Here is a 27,483-nt window from a genome sequence, read left to right on the forward strand (position 1 = left end):
TGTCATGACAACAAAGTCAACAATTTCACATACATAAGCATATATTCGACCGTACAGGCAAGAGTGGGTATGTATCTCACAGATACCAAATAAAAAGGCCGAAATGCTTTTTCGCATTCGTTTTCTCATTGAGATGTTTAATTTAGTTTGTCTAGGAAAGCCGAATTGAATAAGCGTAGCGTTTCGCAGCGCGGTGGTGCTCCCGTTTATAAAAAAAAATTAAATGACAAACCAAAAGTCAAGGAAACGGCGTTTACAGTGAGATGCTAAAAAGTCACGATACAAAAATTTAATTGAAATCTAAACACTAAACTTCATAACGCTTTACACACTATATGCAAATACTTGTATATAATCGCGGCGTTTATTAATTCATGGAAGTTCGGATATGAGTTCCGCAATCGCCAACTGACACAATTGGTCGAATTCATCAGGATGTAACCTTCTGATTTTCACTGAATTCGCTTTCTGTGTGCATAAAAAATAATTTCATTTTGAAATAAAACTGAATATTAAAAAAAAAATCAAATAAATTATTGCAAAAGTGCAAAACGGTAAATTGGTTTTCGCGTAGAAATAAAAGGAAATTTCACAAATTCGCAATGAATTTATGGAAAGGAGAACTGAAGTAATAGCGCAGTCAGTGGGAAGAATGTGCGTATATGAAAGGTGCATATACTATATGCACGGGTATATGCATATAAATAGATAGTTACATATGCGTGTAAATACAAGCATGTGCACAAATATATAGCATGTGAACGCGAGCCAAAAGCTTAGGCATTCCATGCATAACTACAAGCTAATAAGCAAAGTGAAAAACAACAAAAATGAAAAAATAAAAAACGAAATATTAAATGTGGTTTGTTGGGTGTAGATCTCTGACAGATGGGCACTCGGTCGGTAGATCTTGTGTCACATGTGCTTAGGAGAGTGATACGCGTTTGAAATCATAATACAAAGCGGAGATGGACATCTTAAGTCGTTATCTAATTCCGCAACTAATTGAATATATTCACGAGCACAATAACAACAAAGTGAACACATTCGCCAGCAATCAAAGCAGCAGCAACGGCAACTACAATTACAACGAAAACTGAAAAACATACACGCATACACATGGGTTGTATCAGCGAAAAACAGTCTGTAGAGGCATTGTTGTCCCAATGAGACCAGATGACACAAATAGCATTCAAACTTCCATAAATATGCAATTAGAGTTTGAACGTCGAACAAATAAAAATGGCTTTTCATATACATATGAACCAAAAGAGAATACCAAGGTGTGCCAATTTAATGTAGCGCATTTCAACGTTTAATGAATAGAAACATATTACAGCTGCATTACTATTTAAAGTGAAAATCGCAAGTACGCAACGGCTGAAAGGAAATTCACGAAAATCGATTTCTCATTGTTTCATATAACGAACAACAAACGCACAGAGGGGTCAACAACTAAAAGAAAGCAGTCACAAAGATGGGGTTGTACTCACGAAAATTGCCTAGAACTAAAATATCGGCGAAAACAAAATCGAGACATAATTACAACAGAAAAAGCAGGTAACTAATTTAAAATTATGCCACATTCTGGGATTGAATTGTTTACAAAGCGCTGTGCTTATCTCCCACTCACCGGGAACAGCTGGTTCTTTGCAGAAGTTTAGCTCACCTGAGCCGTGACTGTTTCCCATGTTATCTTGTCGCTAGGTCGTCTTTACTTACCATCACGAATGGTGTTGAATTCCGTCACCAAATCTTGCTTGGTCATTATTTATATCTTCATTTTATTGTTATATCGGTTACTATATGATAAATTACATCAATGCATAAAATTGGGGTGATTTTCAATTTGGTTTTTGGGGCGGCTACAAAAGTACTTTCTTATAAAAGTAGCATATTTAATCGAATAATTCTAGTTTTTACTTAGTCCTCCCTTAGGTTCTGTTACAAATTCAGACTGTTATAAAAAAGAAACTATTTTCAAGCAATTCAATAAATTATAACTCATGCACTGACCGACATATTTGGCATAAGATTTGTTAGTATAAACTCAAACAAAACCATTAAATCAATCAACTGAAAAGTCCCCTCTCCATTTGATGTTTAGTTAGCCCTAACCTTTAAAAGATTCAAATTTTCGGATAATTATTTGTTAATATGAAAAAAAGATAAAAAGGAATTTCGTGTGTTAATAAAATATTGATTTTTGAAGGAAAGAAATGCAGTTGAACAAAAACTTGGCTTGATGAGATGGAGACGTTTAAGCGGTATAAACTCGAGTTTTTACATCGATATGTGACAGTGCATAAAATATGGCTCTATCATTTCACTTCGAAGTCCAATCTAGAGTCATTCGAGTGGACTGCACACGATGAACTGGCTCCAAAGCATAGAAAAACGCAACATTCGACTGGGATGGTATGCCTGGTATGGTGCGAATAATTTTTATTGACTACCTTAAAAAATGAAGGCCATCAACAGTGGCTATTACGATCGCCGAATCTGAAAAAGAATTTTCTATAGTAGTATTTTTTTGTTGGTCTGTTAACAAATTTATGGGTATTGGAGTAATTCGTCAACTAAATTCAATTATTTTTGGCATTAAACTACATTAAGATAACCTAGATATTGCCTGATATATGTATATATGCCGTATAAAATCAACTGGAAATGCGAAAATCTTCATATAAGATAAAGGGGCATACGGATTCTATCCGAATTTCTATAATATGACTCACAGATTTCGACAAAAAAACTGGGGTCCACATTTTTGTTATTGAGCTTTAATAGCTTGAATAGTTTTCGCCGACTTGAAGGCACAACTGAAAGGCAGATGAAATTTAAAATTGGGAAGTTAGAGATAAGAGTTTTCACTTAAATATGAGTGGTGCCGTCTTGTTTTGGCCCCGTCTCCTAAAACGCCCTCACACTCAATCTCGGATGTAAGCATTTATGTTTTTGATTTATTTATTAGAAATATATAGCACTTTTAGTTTTTTTAACAAAACCGTTATTTCGGAAGTGGGCGGGGTTATAATACGAATTCATCATTTTTATATTTGTGCTTAGTAAATTTGAGATCAAAATTATAACAAAGATTTCGCAGTCCACGCAGAACTACAAGTATACATAACTGATAATTTTCTGTCCTCAATAAAGGAGAGTGTTCCAATTGTTGTTTAAGTGGTTAAATGGGTTTATGGGTTTCAAAAATCGATTTATTTTATCGTTTTATTAAATTGTACAACACCTCTAGAATATAGTCTTAAAGCCTTGAGAACTAGAGGCTAGCTAGGCTAAATGCGCCGGCTTTAAATGCGCTTTTCTCGAAATTGTGTTTTTGAAGACGGTTAGCAAGATTTTTCGAGAACTACTCAACCGATCTCGCGAAATTTTTACTGAAATTTTTGGGCGGATCTTTTTTCCGAGGGGTCACCGGAAATGCCGTCGCAATGGTAGAGTGTAATATATTTCTTTCCAAAAATTTCAGAATTTCTTTGTTAATAGTTCAGTCAACAATAAAAATTCTAATAAAACATTTAATTTTTTTATGAGAAAAAAATATGAAAAAGGCTGTTTTTTACCCGAGGAAACACATGTACCCTCTCAACAAGGTTGCTTTGATTGCAATTTCGTACGTTCCAGCTTTCAACAGTATTTTGTTCATTTATGTAAATCTCTTATCTACGAGTACATATATCAAACTTCTGGGTCTTTTAGAAATTCCAATATTTAGTGACTACTGACTGGGTATATGAATATACACAAATACTATACACTTACTAAAAGTGAAAAAAGTTTTCTAATGCTTAAACTATTGTACTAGTATATATACTTTTTAGTCCAAAAAATTACAGTGCATGTTTGATATACAGACATTAGTATGCAGTCCTCACACCTGTAAAATAAATTGGAATACCGCAGATAAAGTTACATACTATACATAACGTCTTCCTAATTCCATATGAATTCATAAATCTTGAAATATTCCGGAACTTTAATACATAAATACAAACCAGCACATGTTTGAAGAAAATGGCATACACATATATAGTATGTATGTATGTATGTAAACATATTCGTTTGTATAAAAACATGCACTTTGTATAAATATCCTTTTGGATTGTGTGCGGAAAGCTTTGCGGAAGCTAATTAGCAGGCTTTGCCGCACAAAACAAATGCAAAATGGAGGTAAATCTTTGTATCCGACATATGTATATATGTACATATGTATCTACATATCATATAAAAATATGAAACAGCTTAGCTGGAGGGAAATTGTCTTATGTAACGAAACATATGCCTACTCAGAATCATTTTTATAGTTTTTAGGATACTAAGTATCTACATTAAAGCAACTGAACTAAGTAAAATAGGTGTGTTCATTAAATTGGCGCAAAGAAAAGATTTATACTTTTATATACTACACTGACTGATGTGTCCAGAATAAAGTCAGAACATAATTTTTCGCATATTTTGGGTAAGGAACCTGAGAATGAGGATCACGTCATGTTTGTTCGTATATGCGCGAAAAATCTGTGCAAAACTCTTAACAATAATTTTATTGTTGATAAGCCGATAATTGATTAAAGCATTAATCATAGCCATTAATCATAAAAACAATGTTCAAACAATTCTCCGAGAAGTTTAGAAATGTACAAATATTTAAGCGCGCTCAGTATGGCCCTAGGCTTGATGATGAAAACACAAACTTCTTTAACCTCCAGAGATTTTTCAAACTCCGTTATAACGCAGCTTTGTGGTAATTCTGTGAATTGGCTTCAGAAAACGAATGCTGCGATATAGCCAGTTTTCCTGGATTTATTGTATTTATTGTATTTCTTGTGTGTATTTCTATTAGTGTCTCTAACGTTTTTAAGAGGATTGAGGAAAGTCTAATTGGTCTGAAATCATTTGGACTTCTTGTGAGCTTTTGCCTAACTTTGGTATATAGCATACATATGTATGTATATCACTTTGAATTTTCTCCATTATAAAATAATATAAATGCAGACCTATGTATAGAGGCGATGTATTTGACGATGGATGTGGCACCGCCTAAATTTATGTGAAACCCCATATCTCACAATATACCCTTATGCAAAAAAGGATTGAATCAATATTTCACTTAGCACCCATATACCTAATAGAAACTGATTTTATACCATATATGTATATCGGCCAATGTGGAAGTTATTTTACTGAAAAGGGAGATAGCCCTTTCTTACTTGTTAAACTGGTATTCGGGGGTTAGAAGAGTTCTTTCAAAACTTTTGAAGTTAACCTAGTTGGTTCGCCCCATTGCACCCGCTTCGTGAGTAATTGAAAACTAGTCATTATGCTGGCACGTGAATAAAATATGTGCATATTAAAATGTTGGTGTCAGTCGTTCATTTAAATCGCATTAACACTTATGTTTAGCAGATAACACAGAAATATTCGCAAAAACCCAGATAGAAGAAAACACATTTAAATTAGCAAACCTCGCTTAATGTTAATAGCACTCGCTAATTAAAATAAGAAAAATATTTACAAACGCATGTTCTTATTTCTGTAAAAAAACTGAAGAGATAAATGTGAGTACCTTAAAATGCTTATACAGTAAGCGGGTTCTTACTAACGCTGTTTCGGTTTAGCGCTCTTTTATTCCAACACAGAGTTCACCAGAAATAGTGCTTCCACACGTAATCCAACAGTCCAACAAATGGAACAAGGCGTATTATCCAATTTTAAGCCTTATTACTTTCAACAATCAATAAGAGAAGTTTGACAAAACTACAATATCATAAATTCAGTAGAAAACATAAACATCTGATGATAGAAATTCAGAAAGATCTTTGTAAAGATTTTCGAAGAACATTTGGCCAGATTTAAGGGTAGAAACTTACGATACAAACCATATACTGATGGGTATCAAACCCGCGAACTCACCCGTTGAATTAGTGACGAAAGTGAAAGAGAGGATTCCGAAAAGGTTCAAGCGACGAGCTGGCAATCGATGCATATATGCGCGCGGATCGTAATCAAAAGAGACTGGGCGCCGTCCGCCCGTCCCTTTTGTTGATTGTGTTTGGTGTCCTCGGGTGTGGTGTAGATGATGATGCGTTGAGTTGGTGTGTGTGCGATGAAAAGATGATGTGTTGAGTATGGTGTGTATGTGTGGGGTGTACATGTATTATATTAAGAGGGGTGTCAGGTGCTCATTTAGCCATCCCGGCCCCCCTAGGCGATTGTTTAGCCTAGAAGGCGCTGCAGCTGTTGCAGCGTTGCCACAACGCTGCTCAGACCCGTGGATCGACGAGGTGGTGGTCCAGTCTGTCGACGCCGCAACGAGGTTCCACTCCGCTGGTGTGTCGGGATACGCGGCCGCGATGGTTGGGTGGCCGGTGCGCTTCGCGTGACGAGCTGCGATGTAGCAGCGTATGATGCGGCCGGTGACACATTTGGCACAGCCCCCGTGACTCACACTCTGAGGTAGCATGATTGTGCAACAAGCAGTTGAGGCAATGCCCGTGGGCCTGAGCAACTTGCTGCCGTTGCAAATGCCACATACCCCTAAAGATTCCACAATTGTGGAGACGATGAGGACGTCGACAGATGGGGCACCTTATCCGACGGGTCTCCGAAGTCCTCGACGGTGGTCGGGTGCCTCCACGAGGTGCCGGTGTAAGAACCGCTACCGGCGCCGTTGCCGGTACAGGCGCCGGCGTTGTTGCAGCCACAGTTCGGGGCGCTGGGGTAGGCCCGACTGGCATGGGCAATCGTGCCTTTTTGTTGTTTTTGACGGTTTGTTATTTTTGACGGTCAATATTGGCGTATTTCTCGTATTATTGTTAAATTTAGTGATTTTATTATATCACGATAATATCGGTTTGGTTTTTTCGGTTTTCGGATTCGCGGTCGTCGCTGGTTGGTAAAAAGCACAGCTTCACGAGCGGTCTGGTTAGTGTTCCGTTTTGCGTACGGAGATCCACGACCCGTATGTGACCGTCGGAGCCGTAATGCAGCTTTTCTATGCGGCCAAGCCGCCACTTGGTAGGGAGTAGACAATCATCATGAATGAGGACACAGTCTCCAAGTTTAGGCGCTCGTTTCGGAATCTTCCAGCGGTATCTTTTGTGGAGATTCTTTATGTATTCGCCCTTCCATCGGCGGCTGAAATCATGATGGAGAATTTTAATTCGTTCCCATCGATTTAATAGAGAAAGCGACTCCACGCCTGGCTCAGGAGTGGCCAGGATGGGTAGAAAATGCCCTGGAGTTAAGGCGGTGAAATCCGAGGGGTCTTGCGATAGTACTGTGGGGCGGCGTTCATTGTTTGTTAGGCTCGAATTAGCAAGTCGGATCGGACCACATATATAGTTTGCATTTGCACCATGGCTACTAATTTGGAAAGTAGTAGTGCGCCACATAACTCAAGTCGTGGGAGGCTTATTGTTTTTAAAGGTGCCACCTTTGCTTTTGCAACTAATAAGTGGCTTGTGGTCGTGGTGTCGCTTTGCGTTCGCACATAGATAGTAGCGCAGTATGCCTTTTCAGAGGCGTCACAGAAGCCATGTAATTCGACTTTGTGATCGGGGGAGTAATTTACTCATCGCGGAATTTGAATCTGAGAAATATCATTCAGATTGTTTGCGAACTGAGACCATTTTTCTAAGCGAAGAGGTTTCACTTGTTCGTCCCAGTCGGTTCCGTCTAGCCATAATTCCTGTATTAAGATTTTCGCTTGGATCATAATTGGCGAAAGCTATCCTGCGGGGTCGAAAAGTTTTGCCACCGAGGATAAAATCTGTCTTTTTGTGATGGCTGATAATGCGGATATGGACTCTGTCGTGTATGAGAACTGGTCCGATATCGCATTCCATTGGATGCCTAGTGTTTTTCTTGTACTTTCCTTTTCGAATATAAGGAAATTAGTGTCCAACAAATTTTTGTTTGGAATATTTTTGAGTATATTTGGGTGATTTGCCGTAATCTTTTTTAAAGGAAACCCTGCGGATTTGAGGCCTTTTATTACCTGTGATAAGGCCTCGTATGCTTGAGTTTTCAACATTTCAGTTGCCAGAGGAAATTCCGACCTAGATTTGGTGCACAGTTAACGCCAAATGTAACTGTTTTTAGTTTGAAGTCGCGTAAAGGACTGGTGGGGAATCTTCGGAACATAATACGTTGAAAATCTTCGTCGTCTTTATACGCCAATTAAATATCAGAAGCATTAAATCTGGCTGGAGTGTGGGTCCCGTAAATAGGATATCATTTAGGGAATTCCCCGAACTAGAGGTTTTCGAGGCATTAAAGACAACTCTTACTTTTGTTGTTTTTTTGTCTGGCTTTACTACTGCGTGATGTGGCAAGTAAAAGGAGTAGTATTTGCCATTGACGATTTTCTCCACTGGGTTTACTTCCTCCATATGATCTAAATGGAGGTTTTCTTCTAACATACCATCATATTCAGATTTGAGCTCACCTTTTTTAAGTAGGTTTCTTTCCATACTTAGAAACTGCTGTATTCCAGAGGGTGACCTAAGGCGAGTGTGTTAGGAAATTATTGCTTAAGTGATAGTCGTACGACGTACCGACCATTTTCGGATCTAGTAGTTGTGGCTTTGTAAAAATCCTCACAATACTGATCTTCAGGGGTTGTGACTGATATGGGGGGGAGTTCTTCTAATTCCCAAAATTTTTTCAATTGTGAATTGAGGTACTCGTTTGAGACTTCCTCAACTTGAGTTGTCATTGTTGTGACTGGTTCCGCAACTAGTCCACTTAGGACCCATCTGAAAATGGTATTTTGCACCAGAAGTGTATTTGTGATTTTCTCAATACCTTCGAGTATGATCTGTGTTATGAGATCGCTGCCTAATAGAAGATCTATTTGAGCGGGGGTGTTGCAATTTGGGTCTGCTAGCTTTAGGTGTGAAACCTTTTGCTAATGCTTGCTATTTATATGATAGTTTGGTAACATATTGGTTAATTGCGGCAAGACAATAGCTTCTGCTTGTATGCGTTTATCCGCTTTGTGTGAAAAGAAAAGGTAATGGGGCAGATTTTATTTGAGTTTTGAACAACTCTTCCGCCCATTCCCGTGATTTCAAAATTGCCCAGTTTTGTTGGCAACTGAAGCCTGTTTTGTGCCCTAGACGTTATAAATGATTGTTGTGATCCTTGGTCTATTAAGGCTCTGAGTTTGAACAGTTCTCCTCGGTGTTCGATGGAGACAACTGCTGTGGGTAATAGTACCCTACTATGATTTTCGCTATGTAGCGTTGGGGTTTTTAATGCCTTCGAGCAGCATGGTGCTTCTTGGCAGTTTTCAGAATTTGTTGTTGCAACTTTTGCTTGTTGCTCTTTTTCATTTGCGTTGTTTGGGGGTGAGCTGGAAAAATTATTTACATATATGAAGCATCGAATGGTGTCGTTTATGATAATAGACACAGTTAAATTTGCTTTCACAGTCTTTAAGCATGTGTGCATGTGATAAGCAGTTTGTGCAAAGTCTTTTTGACTTTACAAAATTGTTTCGTTCAACTATATTTAATTTCTTAAATTTCTCGCAAGATTTAAGTTTATGCCCCCCTGTGCATAGTTCGCATGAAGTTCGTTTGTACTGTTCAGATGTGAACGTTTGATTTTTGAGAAGCTTTGAATAAAATTGTTGTTGCTATTGCCTTGGGTCTTGTGGAAGCTTCTATTGAGGTCGTGTTGATTACCATTTGGTTTGGTTATTTTTTTGTCTACCCTTTCTGCGATTTCGTACTGGGTAGTGAGAAAATCTTTCATTTGTTGCCACGTTGGGCACTTTTTCCGTGATAAGAGCGACTGCTCCCAAAATAATAATGACTTTTCTGGTAATGCTGCTGTGAATATACATATTTACCAGTATAGGATCCCAGTTGTCTGTGGGAATATTAATTCGGATGGTTTATGTAAACAGCTGTGAACATGTCCCGGAAGGACGGCCATTGCTCATAACCACCATTGAAAATTTCAGTGTCACATGCACCTTGAGGTGGATACCCGAACTTGCCTCTTGATTTTGAATTTGTGGCAGCTCTACTATAGGAGGTGGAGTGGGTGCAACTGCTTTAATTAATTTTAGCTGATCTGCGATCATAATTTTTGTGTCTTCATACTGGTCTAAGCAGTTTTCAAATTTGGCGTAAGCAGAAGATTTAAAGTTTTCTGGTAGATCTGACTCGTCAGTATCTACAATTGCGTCATATGCAGCCTGTAGACGTGTCCAAAAATTTTCAATTGTTTGGCTTTTTATTTCTAGCCCGATTCAGAATTTTCTTGAATCGGCAAAGAATCGATTGCAATATTTTATTAGACAGTCACTCTCAGAAATGAATTTAGAGTATGATATGTCTTTCCCCCTTTTCTGTTTCGTAGCACATTGCTTCGAGCGTGTAGCTTCTGCAGGTGTACATGGAATTTTTCGTCAGAAATCACCCTTGGGACTTTTAGTAACTGACTTGGTTTAGAGTCTTTTGAGTCAGAGCTCATTTAAAAAATGTGGCGAACAGAAAAAATAAAAAAAAATGTTCAATAAAGCTTGATTGGTATTATAAAGTTTTGTATATGTATGTATGCATATGTGAAAGAAACCTCTTTTGTAAGTAAGAGTTTCAAAGAAAATCGATAAACAGATAAATTTGTATATGCTGAAATTATTGAATTTAATTTCACCACAGATTTCGTATATACTATATGTATGTTCAGGCGAGAACTCTTTTATGCGAATAAGAGTTTTAATTAAATTAATAAACCAAAAACGCTTTCAATTGCCGCGTATAATCGTGTTTATGAGTAACCGAAAACTCTTTTAAGTTAAATAAGAGTTGTTTTATTTTTGTTTCGAATTCAATTTAATTTGATTTAATTATTTGTTATTAATCCGCAAAAACAAATAATTTCTTGTATATATTTGTATATGTACATATATATTTTTATGTATCGGTATTTTGTTATGTGCAAATGAGAGCTCGTTTTAGAGATCACTGCACTTTGTACATATGCATGTAAATATGTACATATGTATTACGCTTTGTGTTTTTTTTAACAATCCTGCTTGTTTTTGTTGATCAAAAATCAAGGGGAATTGCGGAATATGCCAATGTGGACTTTGAATATATTTTACGAGTATACGCAATCCTGCTTGGTTTTGTTAGCCAAAAGCCAAGGGATATCGCGGAATATATGCCAATGTGGACTTTGAAGCAATGAGCGTATCTACATATGTGACAATACTTACTATATATGTAAAAATATTTAAGTATATTATAAAATATTTTATGTTATATTTATTATTGTCTTTAAATTGTACCCGATGTCGACAGGGTATATTATTTGGAGGATTATATATAAGTATGCGCCCCGTGTTTACAACAGTTTTCTTAAACGTATCACAAACGTTGCTTTTCCTTCTTTTTTTCACACTTTTATTTTATTTAGTTAACACGTCACCGTGACCGATATGTTATTTTGTTTTTTTTTTCAATTTTTTCACACTTTTAACGCGTCACTGTGACCGATATATTATTTGTGTTACCAATAGTGCCGTCCGGTACGGCTCGAAGGGCCATAGAAACTTACGATACAAACCATATATTAATGGGTATCAAACTCACCCGTTGAATTAGCGGCGAAAGTGAAGGAGAATTCCGAAAAGGTTCAAGCGACGAGCTGGCAATCGACGCGTATATGCGAGCGGATCGTAATCAAAAGAGACTGGGCGCCGTCCGCCCGTCCCTTTTGTTGATTGTGTTTGGTGTCCTCGGGTGTGGTGTAGATGATGGCGTTGAGTTGGTGCGTGTGCGATGATGTGTTGAGTATGGCGTGTATGTGTGAGGTGTAGAAGTATTATATTAAGAGGGGGGCCAGGTGCTCATTTAGCCAAAGGGAAAGCAAAGACATTGGACACGCTGTCGAAATGGATGAAATTAGCAAAACCAACTGGCTTTGAGGTAAATATGGAAGACTAGTCTTGCTAATGATAAGGAATAAGGCTGAGAAGGAAACAAAATATTGAGGGTGGTGATTTCGAAAAAGAGCAAAAAGCACTTTCGAAGACATCTGTAAAAAGGACAAACCTAACTGAATTTTTGGACGAATTGAAAATTATCAAAATTTTGACTGGAATTCAAATGCAAGACGTGGTGTTATAGATGCTTTATCCACTGCTCAACAATTTCTAGCAGAAGACATTAGTTGCTTTCTTGACAAAAATGCAGAAAATTTAAAACACAAAATAGGTTAAAGAACTAGAAACACAAAGTAGACTGATTTATCTGACTGTCTTGAAATTGTACTTGTTTTTATAAGTACATTCGTTTATATTGTTTTGATTTTTGTAAAAAATAATTAGTTGATTTTATTTTTTTTACATAAATATATATTAAATATATTTATTTTCTATGTAGCTTCCGCTATGGGGCCCATTTCGCGTTGTTTGATAGAACAGATCGCCTCGTTAAGCTGGGCTTTACTGTATGTATATATATTCATATATATATGTATATCCGACAAGCATTTGGGAGACTTTTCGCCAATTTTTTCACGTTCAAGTCGTTTGCGAGATGCGTTGGAAAGCATTTGACGATGTTCATATTCCCTAAGAATGCAATTTCTTTATTACTTCTCCATGCAATGACATCAGAACAACGTCTATGAACTAAAGCAAAAAATATGGCAATTGTCAACATATTCCCAAGAAAGTCAGTTGGGAATTTCTTGCTCTCCGCCGTTCTTGTTGCAAATATTATAAAGAAAGAAAATAAGGCAACAATCGGAGAGCCACAGTTTGTGCAGTGAAGAAGTGAACAAAAGAGAATGTTTTTTGTTTTCATTATTGTAAATTAAATTAGCAAAACATTTTTGAAACATTTTGCCTGGAACAGCAGCCTCAAAACAAGATTCTTCCCAGGCAAGTACTGTAATTTCGTAATATTAATTTTATTGTTTTAGAAAGTTTTGACAGTTTAATTAATGGTCACATAGTCACATATGTAAAGTATAGAAGGAATACGTAAAATGTTAATAAGTAAAAAACTTTAACTTTTCTGAGATTTATATTTTTTCTAAAAATGTACTGCGTCGATTATCATGATGTCCTCAGTTTCAACCCGCATTCCTGCATGAATAAACAAATGATCATGTTCCGGTCTTGAAACTTTCTGTTAGTCGCCGCATCTTTAGCATCGAGCATTACCCTGTCGGCCACCTTGTCAAGCTCTTCATACTCGGGCATTTCCGCCTTTTTCTTTTTTTGTCAGCAAATGCATCTCGCTTCCCTCTTCAGCTTTCGATTTCAATACCATCCCGCACGTGTTGTGGTCGATTGTAACGAAAGTCTGTTTTCTCTCCACTGCCACACGGCACTCTCGTCGTACCCAGCTGTTCTTTGGCTTTTTCCGTAAATCAATGGTTTCGTTGTTCGTAAGGAGCTTGAAATGCCGTCCAATAGTTCCCTTATACCGAGTATCTGAGTGCAAGTCGAATAGAAAACCGTTTGTATATGCCCACCAATTTTAGAAATTATTAACAACCATTAGAAGCATATGTATGTTGCGATTCTTCCTTACTTATTTTAATATACTTATGTCTGTACTTAACTTGTATTCATGTGAAAACACCCATTTAACTAACTAGAACATTATTCTTTCCACCTCGTGACAATTCCATTAACGGTCATAAAATATTGAGAAGCTAAGTATCATTTAACTCAAGTGTGGCTATTATTAGCGAGAACATTTATGTATATTTTAGATATATACATTGTAGTATATGTTCATACAAAGATAATTATTCTGGAAGCGTGAAAATTATATACATCCTCTAAATTGATGCTAATAAAAGGGGTGGAGTATCATTCACATAGTTACAGTTAAACATAAAATTTGCTCATTTGTATGTCTAATACAAAATACCGTTATTTATTGCAGCAATTAGGTTAATTAATTAATTTTTTGATTTGTATTTTCATTTAAGATATAGTGTTTCAAATTCGTTAATCGATTTCTATTCCATCATTCGAAGCCTTTCAACATCGTATTTTATTTTACTTCGGTTGCTAGGCTCATCGCTTAAGAAATTATGCATTTCAGCACAATCCATGGTACGAGTATTAAAATATCCGATTATGCTTTTGATACCTTTGCAGAACGCCTGCATCCTCAACATTCGTAGAAATGCTCATGTGAGACTCTTAAACCCTGAACAGGTTATTTTAAAATGATCACGAAGTTTATAACATGCAGAAAGAAATGTTAGAGACCCTTCAAAATATATTCGGGGGTGAACGAGCCTCTTGCAACTTACTAAAATCAAAGCCAAGGAAATTTCTTCAGGTGCTGGCATAACCACAAAATTTTTAGAAAACTTGTACATTTAATTTTATTAAAATATCACACATTTTGACCAACCTTAATGGTTTTATTGCGGGCAGAGAAAGACAAGGGCTGGTTGTATTAATTTGGACATTACTGAGGTATACTCGAGACAATATTTTGAAACAATTTTATACATAAATATGTTATTCTTATTTCGTGACATATTCGGCAAGCACTTTCGTTGTTCTATCATAAATCATTGTAGGTAGTATATGGGAGTTTGGGATGGTATTGTTTCGATTTTATTTATTTTTGCAAAGACTACCATACATACAATTAACATGCCACAGACTAATAAAACGATCTAGTTCTAGTCTAGTTTTATTCGTCGCATCGGGTCATGCTATACCTTTTTGGAAAGCTCATTTCACGCGCTAACACGTGTTTGATTGATTGTCGTTTCTTTTAAGTCGTTCGTGAGTTATAGCGTCGCAAAAATGGAGCAAAATAAAGAGAAAATACGGCATATTTTACAGTACTACTACGATAAAGGCAAAAATGCATCTCAAGCCGCCAATAAAATTTGTGCAGTTTATGGACCCGATACAGTTTCCATTTCCACAGCACAACGATGGTTTCAATGTTTTCGTTCTGGTGTACAGGTGGTCGAAGATGCGCCACGCTCCGGAAGGCCTGTCGTCGAAAATTGCGATAAAATCGCTGAATTGGTCGAGTAGTCATCAATCAATAAAAATACCGCAAGACTTTTTTGACAACCAATTTTAAGTATATGGGGGCTGAAGGACCGCATTCAATCCATTCGTGACACATAGACATACCATTACCAGGAGAAAATTCTCTCTGGATTTCAATTACATATCTCACACCTTGACCGATATTTTCGGTAAAAAGTCAGCCATAGGTACTGAGGTCCACATATTCGGTACCTAGGATCTTAAAGAGTTTTTGTACGATTTGAAAATCGATAAGATTGCATACTTCAAAGGGACTATTCGTGTATTTGTATACTGAAAAGTGAAATAATAAAATGAAATAATGTAATCCGATTTCTCCCATTTTCGCACTGTAATATCAAGGTCAATTTGAGATCGGACGAGCAGGTCCCAAGGTATGTGATTTTACCTAAAAGTTGGCATACATTATTGCTTAATGCATCTAGTGCGCTTTCCCATCAAAATCGAGTTCTTGCAAGAAATCTGCTGTATACATATGTGAAGCGGTGCAGCAGAAGTTAACGTATTTTCTTATTTTTTGTTTTGAAGTTCAGTTCACCTTATTCGTTTCGTATAAAAAAAACGATTGCAACCCTAAAGCAAATTTGACCTAGTCGTCTTACTATGTATAGAATTGAATCATTATTAGAAAAATGTGATTTTTAATCATAAAACAGCATTCAAAACAGCTTATTTTTAAGTCAAGAGTGAAAACATTTATGACATCGTATTATTTTTGTGCTAACGACTCGACCTTTGATTTATATATGTATGTATCTATATATATTTGAATTATGTTCGAACATTGTAGTATTCCGAAATGATATTATGTCTGACGAATATGGAGACTGAGACATCGTTACAATATTGTTTTTGGCCAAGAGCTCACCAACAAAATCATTGATCCATTTCTTTTAACAAGCCAAAATCGCCAAGCTCATAAAAACACATCTTACCTTCGTGGCTGCTACAGTCCAAATTTCATTAAGGTACCTCGTCAAATAAAAAAGGAAATCACTAAATCCATTCAGGGCATCTTTTCTTCTTAGTGTTACAAACTTCGTAGTGAATTTAATATAGCCTGATCAGGATGTAAAAATATCAGTGAATGAAGAAATATCGGTCTGTAACCTAAACCTTGTTACATTATTTCTACGTAGTACGAGTATGACACGAGTTTTGTTATTCTCATTTCTAAATTAAATAAATTTGAGCTCAAATATTTTGCACAAGCAATTATAAAAGCACTTGTTTCAACAGCGCGCCACGACGCGAAGTTAGAAAGAGAAGCAAGAAATAAAACAAATATGTGTAAATAATTAATTTTTTTTTAATCCATTTCTCACCTTCTTGCTATTCTGTATCGTATTACCAGACTTTAACGTGCCTAGGATAGTACACTCGTACATAGAGCGGGAAATTCAGAGGTTATAACAACTGTTTGAAAGTTCTTATTGCCGCATGCCATCGCTTCAAAAAGTGTTCATAACGTTACTATTACCTATTTTAAATAATAATCGTGGTTATAATTTTCCCCCTTTTTTACAGACATGAGAACGCTGATTGCTAAACATTCCACGAATTTATTGTTAAAGTGTAATTAACCGCCATCGAAACAGCATCAAACGCAAAGACCGTTGCTGCGCTGTCAAAAATGAGGGGTAAGTTATTTCTTGATTCACTGGGTCACTAGATATTTGACCTTGATGGCTAAAGAAACGTTTTATAATTGATTTTTTTTCACCCATTCAATCAAATATGTAGTTCGCAAAATACCCCTACCATTGCCCAACACGGGGCTGATGCATCGAAAAAGGAACACTTATTACATACGCGTGATTATCGGTGTAGCGCTTATCGTATTCGTACTAATGCAGTTGCATGTCTTTAATTACAGTAAGTACTTACTTTATGGATAAATGATTTCTTTTTTATAACAGGCACGAGTTTTTATTCCATTCATGGAATAGAATCAAGACGTTCATAGTTGTGCAAGAAGTGTGTCTCATTCAAGTTTTCAGGAGAAATCTTATTTTTTATTTTAATTAATTATTTAATTAGGTTAATTTATATATTTATGCATATTAATGAAAAGGTGTTCACATAACCCAACAACATTTCTTAACATTTCGGTTAATATGTACATAAATTTCAAATTTTTAAATGATCCCAAATTGATGTAGACGACTTTACATACAAAGTTTCTCAAAACAACTGTATTGACGACAAGTCCGAGCTAAAAGGTACTCAGTTATTGACAGCTATACGTACGAGTATGTTTATCGTGAAGCTATAATGAAAAAGTAACTTTTCCGAGAGAACAGGAACCTCTTTTACATTTATCAACAACACCGTAGGGTTATTCTGCACAGCTACACAATCTGAATTATAATATTAAAAAGTGGTGGCCTTTTAAGATTATAGGCGAAAAGGGTTTATTACGTAAGGCGACTAGTGTACAGTTGTTAATCTATTAGTTCTGGCTGCTTATATTTATTATCAGAATGATTACTTTGCGAAGTGAAAATAGTGTAAAATTTGCAAAATGTTGTCGAAATTTCAGCATGTTCAGCATGAATTTGTTTATTGTTTGAAATGAATTATAATAATAATGAAGATACTATTTGCTTTCGTTTTTTCACACTTTCGCTCACCAGCGGATTCTCGTGAAATGTCGATGATTGGTGAACCAACAAATGACTCAATCGACGCGATGCTCTCCATGGTGCCCTCTGTGCTGCATAAATTCTTGACGCCCAAATCAAGAAATCAAACAGCCGCGGCTCACAGTAAGCTAACATAAAAACTTGCATATCGTACAAATATTTTCCTTATTCTCTATTTTTTAAAACACAGTGCAACACAATAGCACCAGTGGCGGCAGATATAACGGCTCCTACACGGATTACTATCATCCGCCGAATATTTCGGAGATAAAACAACAAATCGCGAAATACAATGAACTGCAAATAGTTTTAAATGAGGACACTTATGGTCCCCTACAAAATGATTCTGTGATAATCGTAGTACAGGTAAAAATCACTAAAAAATACTTACGATATATAATATGTATGTTATGGGTTAGTGCATCTATGTATAAAGTAAGAAAGTGACTGCAGATAGAATTGGATAAATTCATATTTTTGTCAATTCAGGTGCATACACGTATAACTTATCTACGCCATTTTATCGTAAGTCTGGCGCAGGCTAAAGATATTTCCAAGACTCTATTAATATTCTCCCACGACTATTACGATGATGACATCAATGATTTGGTGCAAACAATCGACTTTTGTAAAGTGATACAGGTAACACAATTTACCTATCAAATAAAAACAAAAAGCCATCATTGGTTAGATATTTTTAAAAATATTCAACTTTTATATGTTCACAGATTTTTTATCCTTACTCAATACAAACACATCCGAATGAGTTTCCCGGTGTCGACCCAAACGATTGTCCGCGGGATATGAAAAAGGATCAGTGAGTGTCAAAATTTATACAGACTAACATTTTTATATATCCACGCTATTTTCTTAGTAATATTATCACCTTCTTCATAAATAGAGCAATAATACGCAAGTGCAATAATGCGCTATATCCCGATCTATACGGGCATTATAGGGAAGCGAAGTTCACGCAAACCAAGCATCATTGGTGGTGGAAGGCGAATCGTGTGTTCGATCAATTAGATGTGACCCGTTATCATACTGGTCAGTTGCGTTTTATATTGCCGAAAAAAGGATAAGCAAATTTATAAAAAGTATAAATGTTTACAGGTCTGGTTTTGTTCCTAGAGGAAGATCATTATGTAGCCGAAGATTTTCTTTATCTGCTCGAAATGATGCAATCATCAGTCGGCAGTCTGTGTCCGCAGTGCGATATACTCTCATTGGGCACATATTTAAAAACATTCAATTATTACACCTACAACAGCAAAGTAAGTCTCATATATAATATATACATATACATATATTATATAACAAAACTATTTTGGAAAAAAATTATAATTTCTAACAGCTGAAGTTTATTTTGTATATCACAAGGGTGCTTAACAATAATTTTTGCCAAAGAATATTTAGATATTAACATAAAAAAAACAAAGAACGCTATAAATTATTGCTTTCGAACTGCTTTTGTGCTCATTAACCTATTTCTCTCTCTTTCTCTCTTTTTTTACTGTTACAAACATATTTTCGTTTGAACTTCCTTCACATCACTACGCTACAAAATTGTCCCAATTAATTTGTTTATTTATATTTACTGAACCATTTAATTTGTGGTAATGTTCTTTCATGGCGACAGACTAATAAGAAATCCCCTAGCAGCCAATATGCTTCCTCGCTGCTCACTTCCAGCAATTTATTAGGATATAATCGCAATAAAAATAGAAATTCACTGCAAATGTCATCGCACGCATCGTCATCGTCATCGTCCACCTCAGCTGCGAATAGTTTTAATAAAAAGTATTTTAACGAAAATAATAAAGAGAAAGTGTATGTGGGTGATACAGCCACCAACACCAACGCACACATCACTAACAACCATAATACCATAACCACTTCCACCACAACCACAACAGATAAAAGCGCCGCACAGCAATCGTGGAGTTATCACGTGCTACCATCACTATATTCTATCTATCAGAAGGTAGTTAAGCTAATAAAAATAGTTACAAATTAACCTAGCTACTTATGTACTGGTATACGTAACTCCGTTCATTTATTTATTGTAAACTCGCAGTTGTCGTATTCAAGTGCATAACTAAATTACTTATTTCAGTAATCGATATTGCTCGTTTGTAATTTAATATTCGTACTACATTCATTTCTATTTTGATTTGTACGTTTATTAGTGTAAATAATTTGTAGTTTGTGGCATGCGAGCTTGTCTTCTTATCAGTTTTATTTAGATTTGAATCGCTGTTATATTATAATAATTGTACCAATCTCTTTATATGTAGATCTGTTAGTTAGTTGCACGCAACATTCTCATATTGTCTATTTGTCATGTTTTAGGTTGTAGTGCTTTGGTAATTAGCATTGAAAGAGTATTGGATTGCTTTACGTCAGATTAATTGACATCATCAATATTTTGACGTCATTCATTTTGACCTTTCACCCAAATGACACATATTAAGAGAGCCAGAAAGCGCAAATAAAGAAAACTGTAACGGTTGGCTGCATGTGTCAGCTCATCTAACACCTACTCCTAAATGGAAATAGATCATACATAGATATTTGAGTAAAGTTTTAAGAATAGACAAGTGATATCTTTGTACGATATTGAAATTAAATATGAATACACAAAATGTTTACTTCTGATACGACGTTCACAGTTATATTTCTTTTAGTAATTATAAGTGATCAGAACTAAAACTAAAAAAAAAGTTTTTCTACGTTTGATGTAGATAACGTTAAAGGTACAAACAATGTATTCTATGAAGATCGTTACCTTGATTTTGATCAGCCAGCTTGAATGCAGCTTTGCATATAATGTACACTATAGTGCTTCGATCTGAACAATATATTGGAAGTTTGTAGCGCTACCTTGGACAATAATCTAGGTCAAATTTCGTAAAGATGATTTTCAAATAATAAAAGTTTTCCATAAAAAACCTAATCGGTCAATTTGAATGGCAGTTATCTGCTATAGTAGTCTGACCCGAGCAATAAATTCAAAGATGGTAGTGTTATCTTAAACCAAGTTCCTTAAAGATAATTTTTCATATAAAAATGATTTCCATACAATAACTTCATGCTAATAATATGCTAAAGTGATCCAATATCAGCCGTCTCGACAAAAAAAATGAAAGGACTAGCTCAGAGTTCATCTCGTCACATTGATCATTTATTTATGTTTATATATATTATTAGATATATTATATAAACACATCTTAAATATATTTTATACATAAATAAATTTATAGAAATAGAGAGAGAGATGATTTGTACCTACAAATATGTATGTATAGAATTTCTGAGTCATGTTTTCAGTTTTGAAAATTAAATGTAAAGTCAATGTATCACCTTAAATGCTAATTGTTGTGTCAATTAAAAAGAAAAAATTAACAACCCATTTCCCCAAATAGTATGCAATGCTAATAATAATGTCTATAGAATATAACCTCATAAAATCCATGCATATTAATATATAATACATATTGTATATATATGTCGTCATAACGCATCGTAAAATCATAAAATCATAAATTACACTTTTTTTTAAATTATTGTTATATTATTACGTACAAAAATTAGTTTACTCAACTATAATTCTCAACGCTATGTTTTCGGTTCTTCTAACTTTATACATATGAAACTCCTTAATATACAAGTCACTTTATCATACCATCAGTAAACCCCATTTTATTGTTATTATTCTACATGTACTTTATATACCCTATCATTTACTGCTCAATTCAATCTCATTCATCAAACGCTTTTGCCTTAGTAATTATGATAGAAATCTTTCCTGCGAGTTGTCTTATTTGTATGTGCCAAAGTGTTGTGCACTTGTGTGTTAATGTTTATTGGTGTGTTTAATACTTGCTTGTAATTTATCTAATAAAATGAAAATGTGCAACAGGCATATGCATATGTTAATATATTTTTATGTACTTTAATTGTTTAGGTTGTTTACCGTATGTCTCATATGTCAAAACCACCAACACAAAATAGGTTCCGTGAGGTATCTAATAATTCGTATTTTATACTTACAAGTACCGACTTTGCTCTAGCCAAAACAAAATTTAATATAATATAATCTTTGGTTTGTAGACTTCACTGTAGTTTTCGAAAAAGTTGACAAGTAAACAACTCATATAGTCAGCATACACTTATTACTACTATATAGCATACTAGATACTTATTACTACTTGTTCTTGTTCTGTATAGCCTTACAATCAGTATTTTTTATGTGTATATTGTTCATTTGCTACAAGGCGTCAAATCAAAAGCTCGATAAATTGTATTAAAAATATCTAAAGAGTATACTTTGGAGATTTCAAGTGTAGTCAAGACCTTCTCCCCCTGGTTTTTCCAACGGATTGAATGACCTAGACAGCGTTGTCGCTATCTTTTAATTCACTGAACTATGTCAATGTCATTGTATATCTATACAGCTCATCGTTCCATCGAATGCAGTATTCGCCGTTGCCAATGCGCAAAGGGCTATAAATCTTCCGCAGAACCTTTCTCTCGAAATCTCATAACGTCGATTCATCAGATGTTGTCATCGGCAATGCCTCTGCATCATAAAGCAGGACGATAATAATGAGAAACTTATAGAGTTTTGTTTTTATTCGTCCAGAGAGATGTTTTAACTCCTCAGTTTCCTACTCAGTCCGAAGTAGCAGCTATTGGCAAGAGTTATTCTGCGTTGGATTTCGAAGCTGACGTTTGGTGTTAACATTCGTTCCAAGACAGATGAAATTATCTGCGACTTCGAGTTATCATTATCAACAGTGACTTAGGTGCCTAGTCGTTTGATTTCTTCGCTTCCTTATCCCGTCTGGAGAAAGCAGAACTAACAGCGCGGTTATTGAGACTAATGATATCAATATACGCAAGCAGCTGTTCACTCTTTTAGAAGATTTTACCTTCTTTATTCAGAACTTCGGATCGTATCAAATTTTTTCCAGGAGTAGGTTGAAAAAATCGCACGGTGGGTGGTGTCTGAAACCTCGTTTTGTATCGAACTGCTCGGAGAGGTCCATCCTGATCCTGACGGAGTTTTTGATATTGGTCAACGTCAATTTACATATGGCTCAAGCAGCTCACGACTTCCGGTTTTAGTACAAGTGTTCTCTGAATGTCCAAAAAAAACATCCGTTTGAAGGCGAGCTAAAGTGAGAAGGCGAAATATCCCCTTCCCAGTATTGTGCGCTGGGTTTGGAACCCGCCAAGCTCTACAGAAGTATAAGTCTTTACCATCGGCTTTGCAGTTTGGTCACTATAGTGTTCATTACACTCTAGCCAATTTCTCACAAAAACAGTTTTCCCTTTCCTTTGATTGATTCAGACTTCTCGGACTTCTTAGAGTAATCACAATATATAAAGAATCGTGTAAATCAAGCCACTATAATTCGAATATATGCATACTATATTGAGATACATATCTCAACTAGCTCAGCAATATTACATTTCTCTATTATATTATAAAGTCTTTATGAGAACTTATCCTGAGTAAAATTAATAAACTTTTTGCAAATGAGATTTCTAGTGATTTTAAATACTTTTATGGGAAATTAATCTGACTAAAACCAGACCTGGTTATTTTGTTGTAACAAAAAAAGATACCCAAAATACGTTGAAAGTGTTACTGAGTCTATTCGGGTTACGTACATCGCTTGCGTGAATTCATAGAAGACATTACGAATGAATTCTAGTCACTGACAAACCTGTTTTTATGCGGAGAAATCGGAGAAACATGAATATCGTAACGCAAATGTGTCATCTCTTATTGTAATGTAATAAGCTGAGCCCATGTACTCTGTACATGTCTTCGTATGAAATAAATTAAACGTCCGAAGAATTAAATAACATAGTAAAAGAGAACGTTGTAACTATATAATTCCTAAGCATTTTTTTTTTTATTAATTTCTCCTTTTTCATCGTGAGTCACAAAATGATGTGATGTAAAGTTAAAGCTTCCAGGCCGCATGATTCACCTCTTTTGCATTCTTATTTAAATAAATTTTGCATCCAATTCCATTGTAGTTAGTTAACGCTTCGTTCAAAATATATATGTATGTAATTGAAAGATATTGAGTAAATACCTGTACATACATACCCGATGCTCTATAGGCTTACACACCTAGAAAGTTACGCTTCTCCTTTCGTACAAGTGTTTTGAATAATAATCTGAGCTGTTTTTATTTTTGTCTCTTCACGAAGGTCGAAGTAATGCCCTGGATAAGCAGTAAGCACAACATGGGTTTCGCTTTCAATCGCAGCACTTGGTCGACCATACGAAAGTGTGCGCAACATTTCTGTTTTTATGATGACTACAATTGGGACTGGTCGCTGCATTATGTCTCCCAGCAGTGTTTGCAGAAGAAACTGCACGCGATGATCGTCAAAGGTCCAAGAGTCTTCCATATTGGCGAATGGTAGGCGGATATTTAATAAATATAAATTTCATATACAAAAAACATTCATACGAGTATATCGCACATTTCCTGCACCAAATGAAAACTTTTCCATTTGTGTTTTCATTTACAGCGGTGTCCATCACAAGAAGAAGAATTGTGAGTCCAATCAAGTGATAGCGAAGGTGCAACAAGTCTTACGAATAGCTCGTAAGTCCAAACAGCTTTTCCCACGCACCTTATCGCTGACGGCGGCGAGCTTAGTGAAGAAAACCAAATTGCGAAAAGGTAACGGCGGTTGGGGCGATCGTCGGGATCACCAGTTATGTATGAACATGACGAAATCAATACATGAAAGTTGAATTCAAACCAAATAATCAGAAAAAACGCAGAATTAGCAAAATTTATACACAAAATAATCGCAAAGAATCACCAAAAATGAAACCGTTTGGAACGGGTAGTAAATTAGAGACTTTTTAACTAATTAGATTATTTCTAGAACAGTTTTTCGGAACACTGTAAGAGAATTAAACTAATTTGAAGGTTAGATTTACCTTTTTCGTAGCAATATTCGCATATCTAGCTGTATCGTTAACTTTATTCACGACACCAAAAAATCTCATTAATATGGCAATAACAATTTTTATCCTTTCACACTTTTAGTAGGTGCCATGCATGAAAGTCACTTTTTTCATTTTTTATATACCTCTAGTTGAGAAATATTACGAAATTTGAAATATAATGGTTAATTAAACGCCATACTTTCTAATTAATTTAAATAATTTTTTTCCTGTGGGACTACCACAGACGTACAATTTTTTTTGTTATAGCTGTTTAAGTTTCTAAATTATTATAGAAGGTGTTGATTTTCGATGAAAATATCCGATATCTATATTTTTGTCCTTTCGCTTAATTTATAAACACTTTTACTATTTTTTTTAATGAATATGTCGCTAATGTCGTTAGCTTTTTAAATACAAAAAAATGGAGTTTAAGAAGCGGAATTATAATCTTAAATTTAAACTTTTATGAATTCAGTTACTAGATTTTGTTTTCTGTTGTTATTTATTGTAATTTTCATGCCCTTCAATCACAAAAACCGTTTAACAATTTATAAATACGCATTTTTTTAAATCTACCTGTTATTCTGGAATTTTTGTTTTGTTTTACTAATAAAAATGTATTAAAAATTATTTAGTTCTATTTTATTTTGTTTTACTAATAATGTTTTTGTTTTGTTTTTTTAATTACATTTATTTTTATGTTTATGTTATATTTCATTTATCTCACGTTTAGTGAAGTACATTTGTAACTAAAAATGTGGGTTTTAGGTTTTTTGGGCAGAAGAATTTATTCTACTAATTGTTTGTACTTGTAGTATTCCAACATATTTCGTACGAAGAAACTAATAATTTTTAATAATGAACTACTTTTTTTAAACGTTTGACAATTTTTAGCAAAACAACTTATTAGCCATTTAGTTTGATCTTTTCATCTTTAAACTTCTCGGTGCAAAAAATATAGAGTTATATTTATTCAAGTTTTTAAAACACTACCGTGCAATAAAAAATTAGTGATATGTTTTCAATGTATGTAAATGTATTACTAGACTAAAAACAATATAGAGTCAATATATATATAAATATTTATTAACATTCTGGAGTGTTTGATGATTTTGAATTACGCCATATCTTGATTCAATGCCTTTTGTTGAAATCGCTTCTGAATCAGACTAAAATCTCATAAGCCAGAAATTTTACTGTGACTATTACCGATTCATCTGGGAGTGTGCTGAAATAAAAAATTAATATATGTTCATAAAATAATCTTACTTATCACAATTGTTTTGCGCAGCGGTGCTAACATAAAAAACATTTTGCTTTATAATTTACTTTTATATATAGCATTATTTATTTACTTTTATTAGATATTATAGTTGTTTTTGGAAATTTGATTTTTAAATTTCGGTCACATCTGCTTCAAAGATTAGCTAGCCTCTACTAAATTTAGAGTCATACGTTTTTACGTACATCCTACATACATATTTATGAATAACATTTATTTTTTACTATAGCAGGTGTAATAAACTCACATAACAAGCATACGGCATACTCTGTCGTTTGTTAAAAAATATATCAGTAGATTAAATAATAACCAAATATGACGTATAGCTATGGTAAATATAACCTAATACTACGAAATTCCAAAGGAATTAACTTACATATATGATTAGTGAAGCTCTTTTGGTCTCTAGAGACCCACCAAAAACTGTTATTAATTAAAATGGCAATAATATTTGTTTTTGTCCACACAAGACAAATATCTAGAATTTAAAGGTGCATATAAATATATATATTTATATATATACACTTTGTACATTACTAATAAGAAATATTTAACTGGTTTATAAACATTCACAAATGCTTTTGTGCGTTCGTATGATGGCAGCCAATAAATTTAGGAAAGTTCCCTGTTCTGAGGCAAAATAGAGGTTAGGTACAACATAAGAAAATGCGAAGTAGTGGCACTGAAAAAGTCTAGTCATTTATGTATACATAAATTAATACATATTAATAAGCAAAACGAATAAATAAGAGTGAAGAAACCAATAAAATTAAGCCAAACCCATCTTATTGTCATAAATTAGCTATAGGCAATAGAAGGTTTTAAGGATTTGACTAGAGATAAAAACATACACAAAAAATTGCAATGCAAAAACACACATTATAAATTAAGTTTCCGTCCATATATAAAAAGTCACGTTTACGTTTTGAATAAAACATGTGCAAAAAATGCACATTTTCACTAAACAATCCCCGGAGTACTCTCATTGCTTACTTATTATGAATTATCTATGTATGTGTGTATCTAAGTAGAATATTTTCTTGCACTAAGCGGAAGTTCTTTTCAACAAACTCATTCACCAAATTTTTGAATTCAATTTAGGACATCGGTTTTGACTAGTCAACATCTCTTCATTAGGGTGTGCGCATGGAAACGAAAGCGATCAAAACAAATAGACACTAATTTATTAATGTAGCATAAAATAGTTAATTTAAGTATTTATCAATTATTATCTACTAAATGATTAAAGCGAGCAGCGAAAGCGCAACTTAGTTGTTAGAGATCATAAACTAACGCAATATTTTTTTACTATACATGAAATTAAAATAATAACCTATATTAGTGTAAGCAAACTTGTACATTTGTTATAATTTTATCATTATTGTTATAAAAATTTGTTTATTAAATCGTAAAAACGTACAAATAACCACGTATTGCTTATAATAGATCAATAACGAACAAGAATTAAAATTATAAAAAACAA

The 27,483-nt window shown here is 34.7% G+C and overlaps 1 protein-coding gene across 7 annotated transcripts; it reads left to right on the forward strand.

Annotated features, from left to right (window-relative positions):
• On the forward strand, nt 1–27,483 carry LOC105225767 (alpha-1,6-mannosyl-glycoprotein 2-beta-N-acetylglucosaminyltransferase). Of its 7 annotated transcripts, none has more exons than XM_029550008.2 (12): nt 1–67; nt 147–1,560; nt 16,613–16,725; nt 16,829–16,960; nt 17,722–17,853; nt 17,921–18,096; nt 18,220–18,372; nt 18,459–18,547; nt 18,632–18,777; nt 18,844–19,004; nt 23,962–24,176; nt 24,289–27,483. In XM_029550008.2, exons 3-12 carry the CDS (start codon nt 16,719–16,721, stop codon nt 24,515–24,517), a joined length of 1,440 nt encoding a protein of 479 aa, XP_029405868.2. In that variant the 5' UTR covers nt 1–67; nt 147–1,560; nt 16,613–16,718; the 3' UTR covers nt 24,518–27,483. The 7 variants fall into 7 exon arrangements, with proteins under 7 accessions (XP_029405868.2, XP_019845629.2, XP_049303607.1 ...); XM_019990070.3 differs by lacking the exon at nt 1–67 and adding an exon at nt 19,370–19,714 and having other exon boundaries at nt 136–1,560; nt 18,605–18,777; XM_049447650.1 differs by lacking the exon at nt 1–67 and adding an exon at nt 21,698–21,754 and having other exon boundaries at nt 18,605–18,777.

The sequence above is a fragment of the Bactrocera dorsalis genome, chromosome 2 (genome assembly GCF_023373825.1).
Source record: "Bactrocera dorsalis isolate Fly_Bdor chromosome 2, ASM2337382v1, whole genome shotgun sequence".
NCBI classification, from domain to species: Eukaryota; Metazoa; Arthropoda; class Insecta; order Diptera; family Tephritidae; genus Bactrocera; species Bactrocera dorsalis.

What these genes read in the sequence shown, in the direction of transcription:
- LOC105225767 (XM_019990070.3), top strand. An exon ending in CTGTGATAATCGTAGTACAG is followed by an intron (nt 18,097 to 18,219) that starts GTAAAAATCACT and finishes TTGTCAATTCAG; the next exon opens with GTGCATACACGTATAACTTA. An exon ending in TATATTCTATCTATCAGAAG is followed by an intron (nt 19,715 to 23,961) that starts GTAGTTAAGCTA and finishes CTCTTCACGAAG; the next exon opens with GTCGAAGTAATGCCCTGGAT.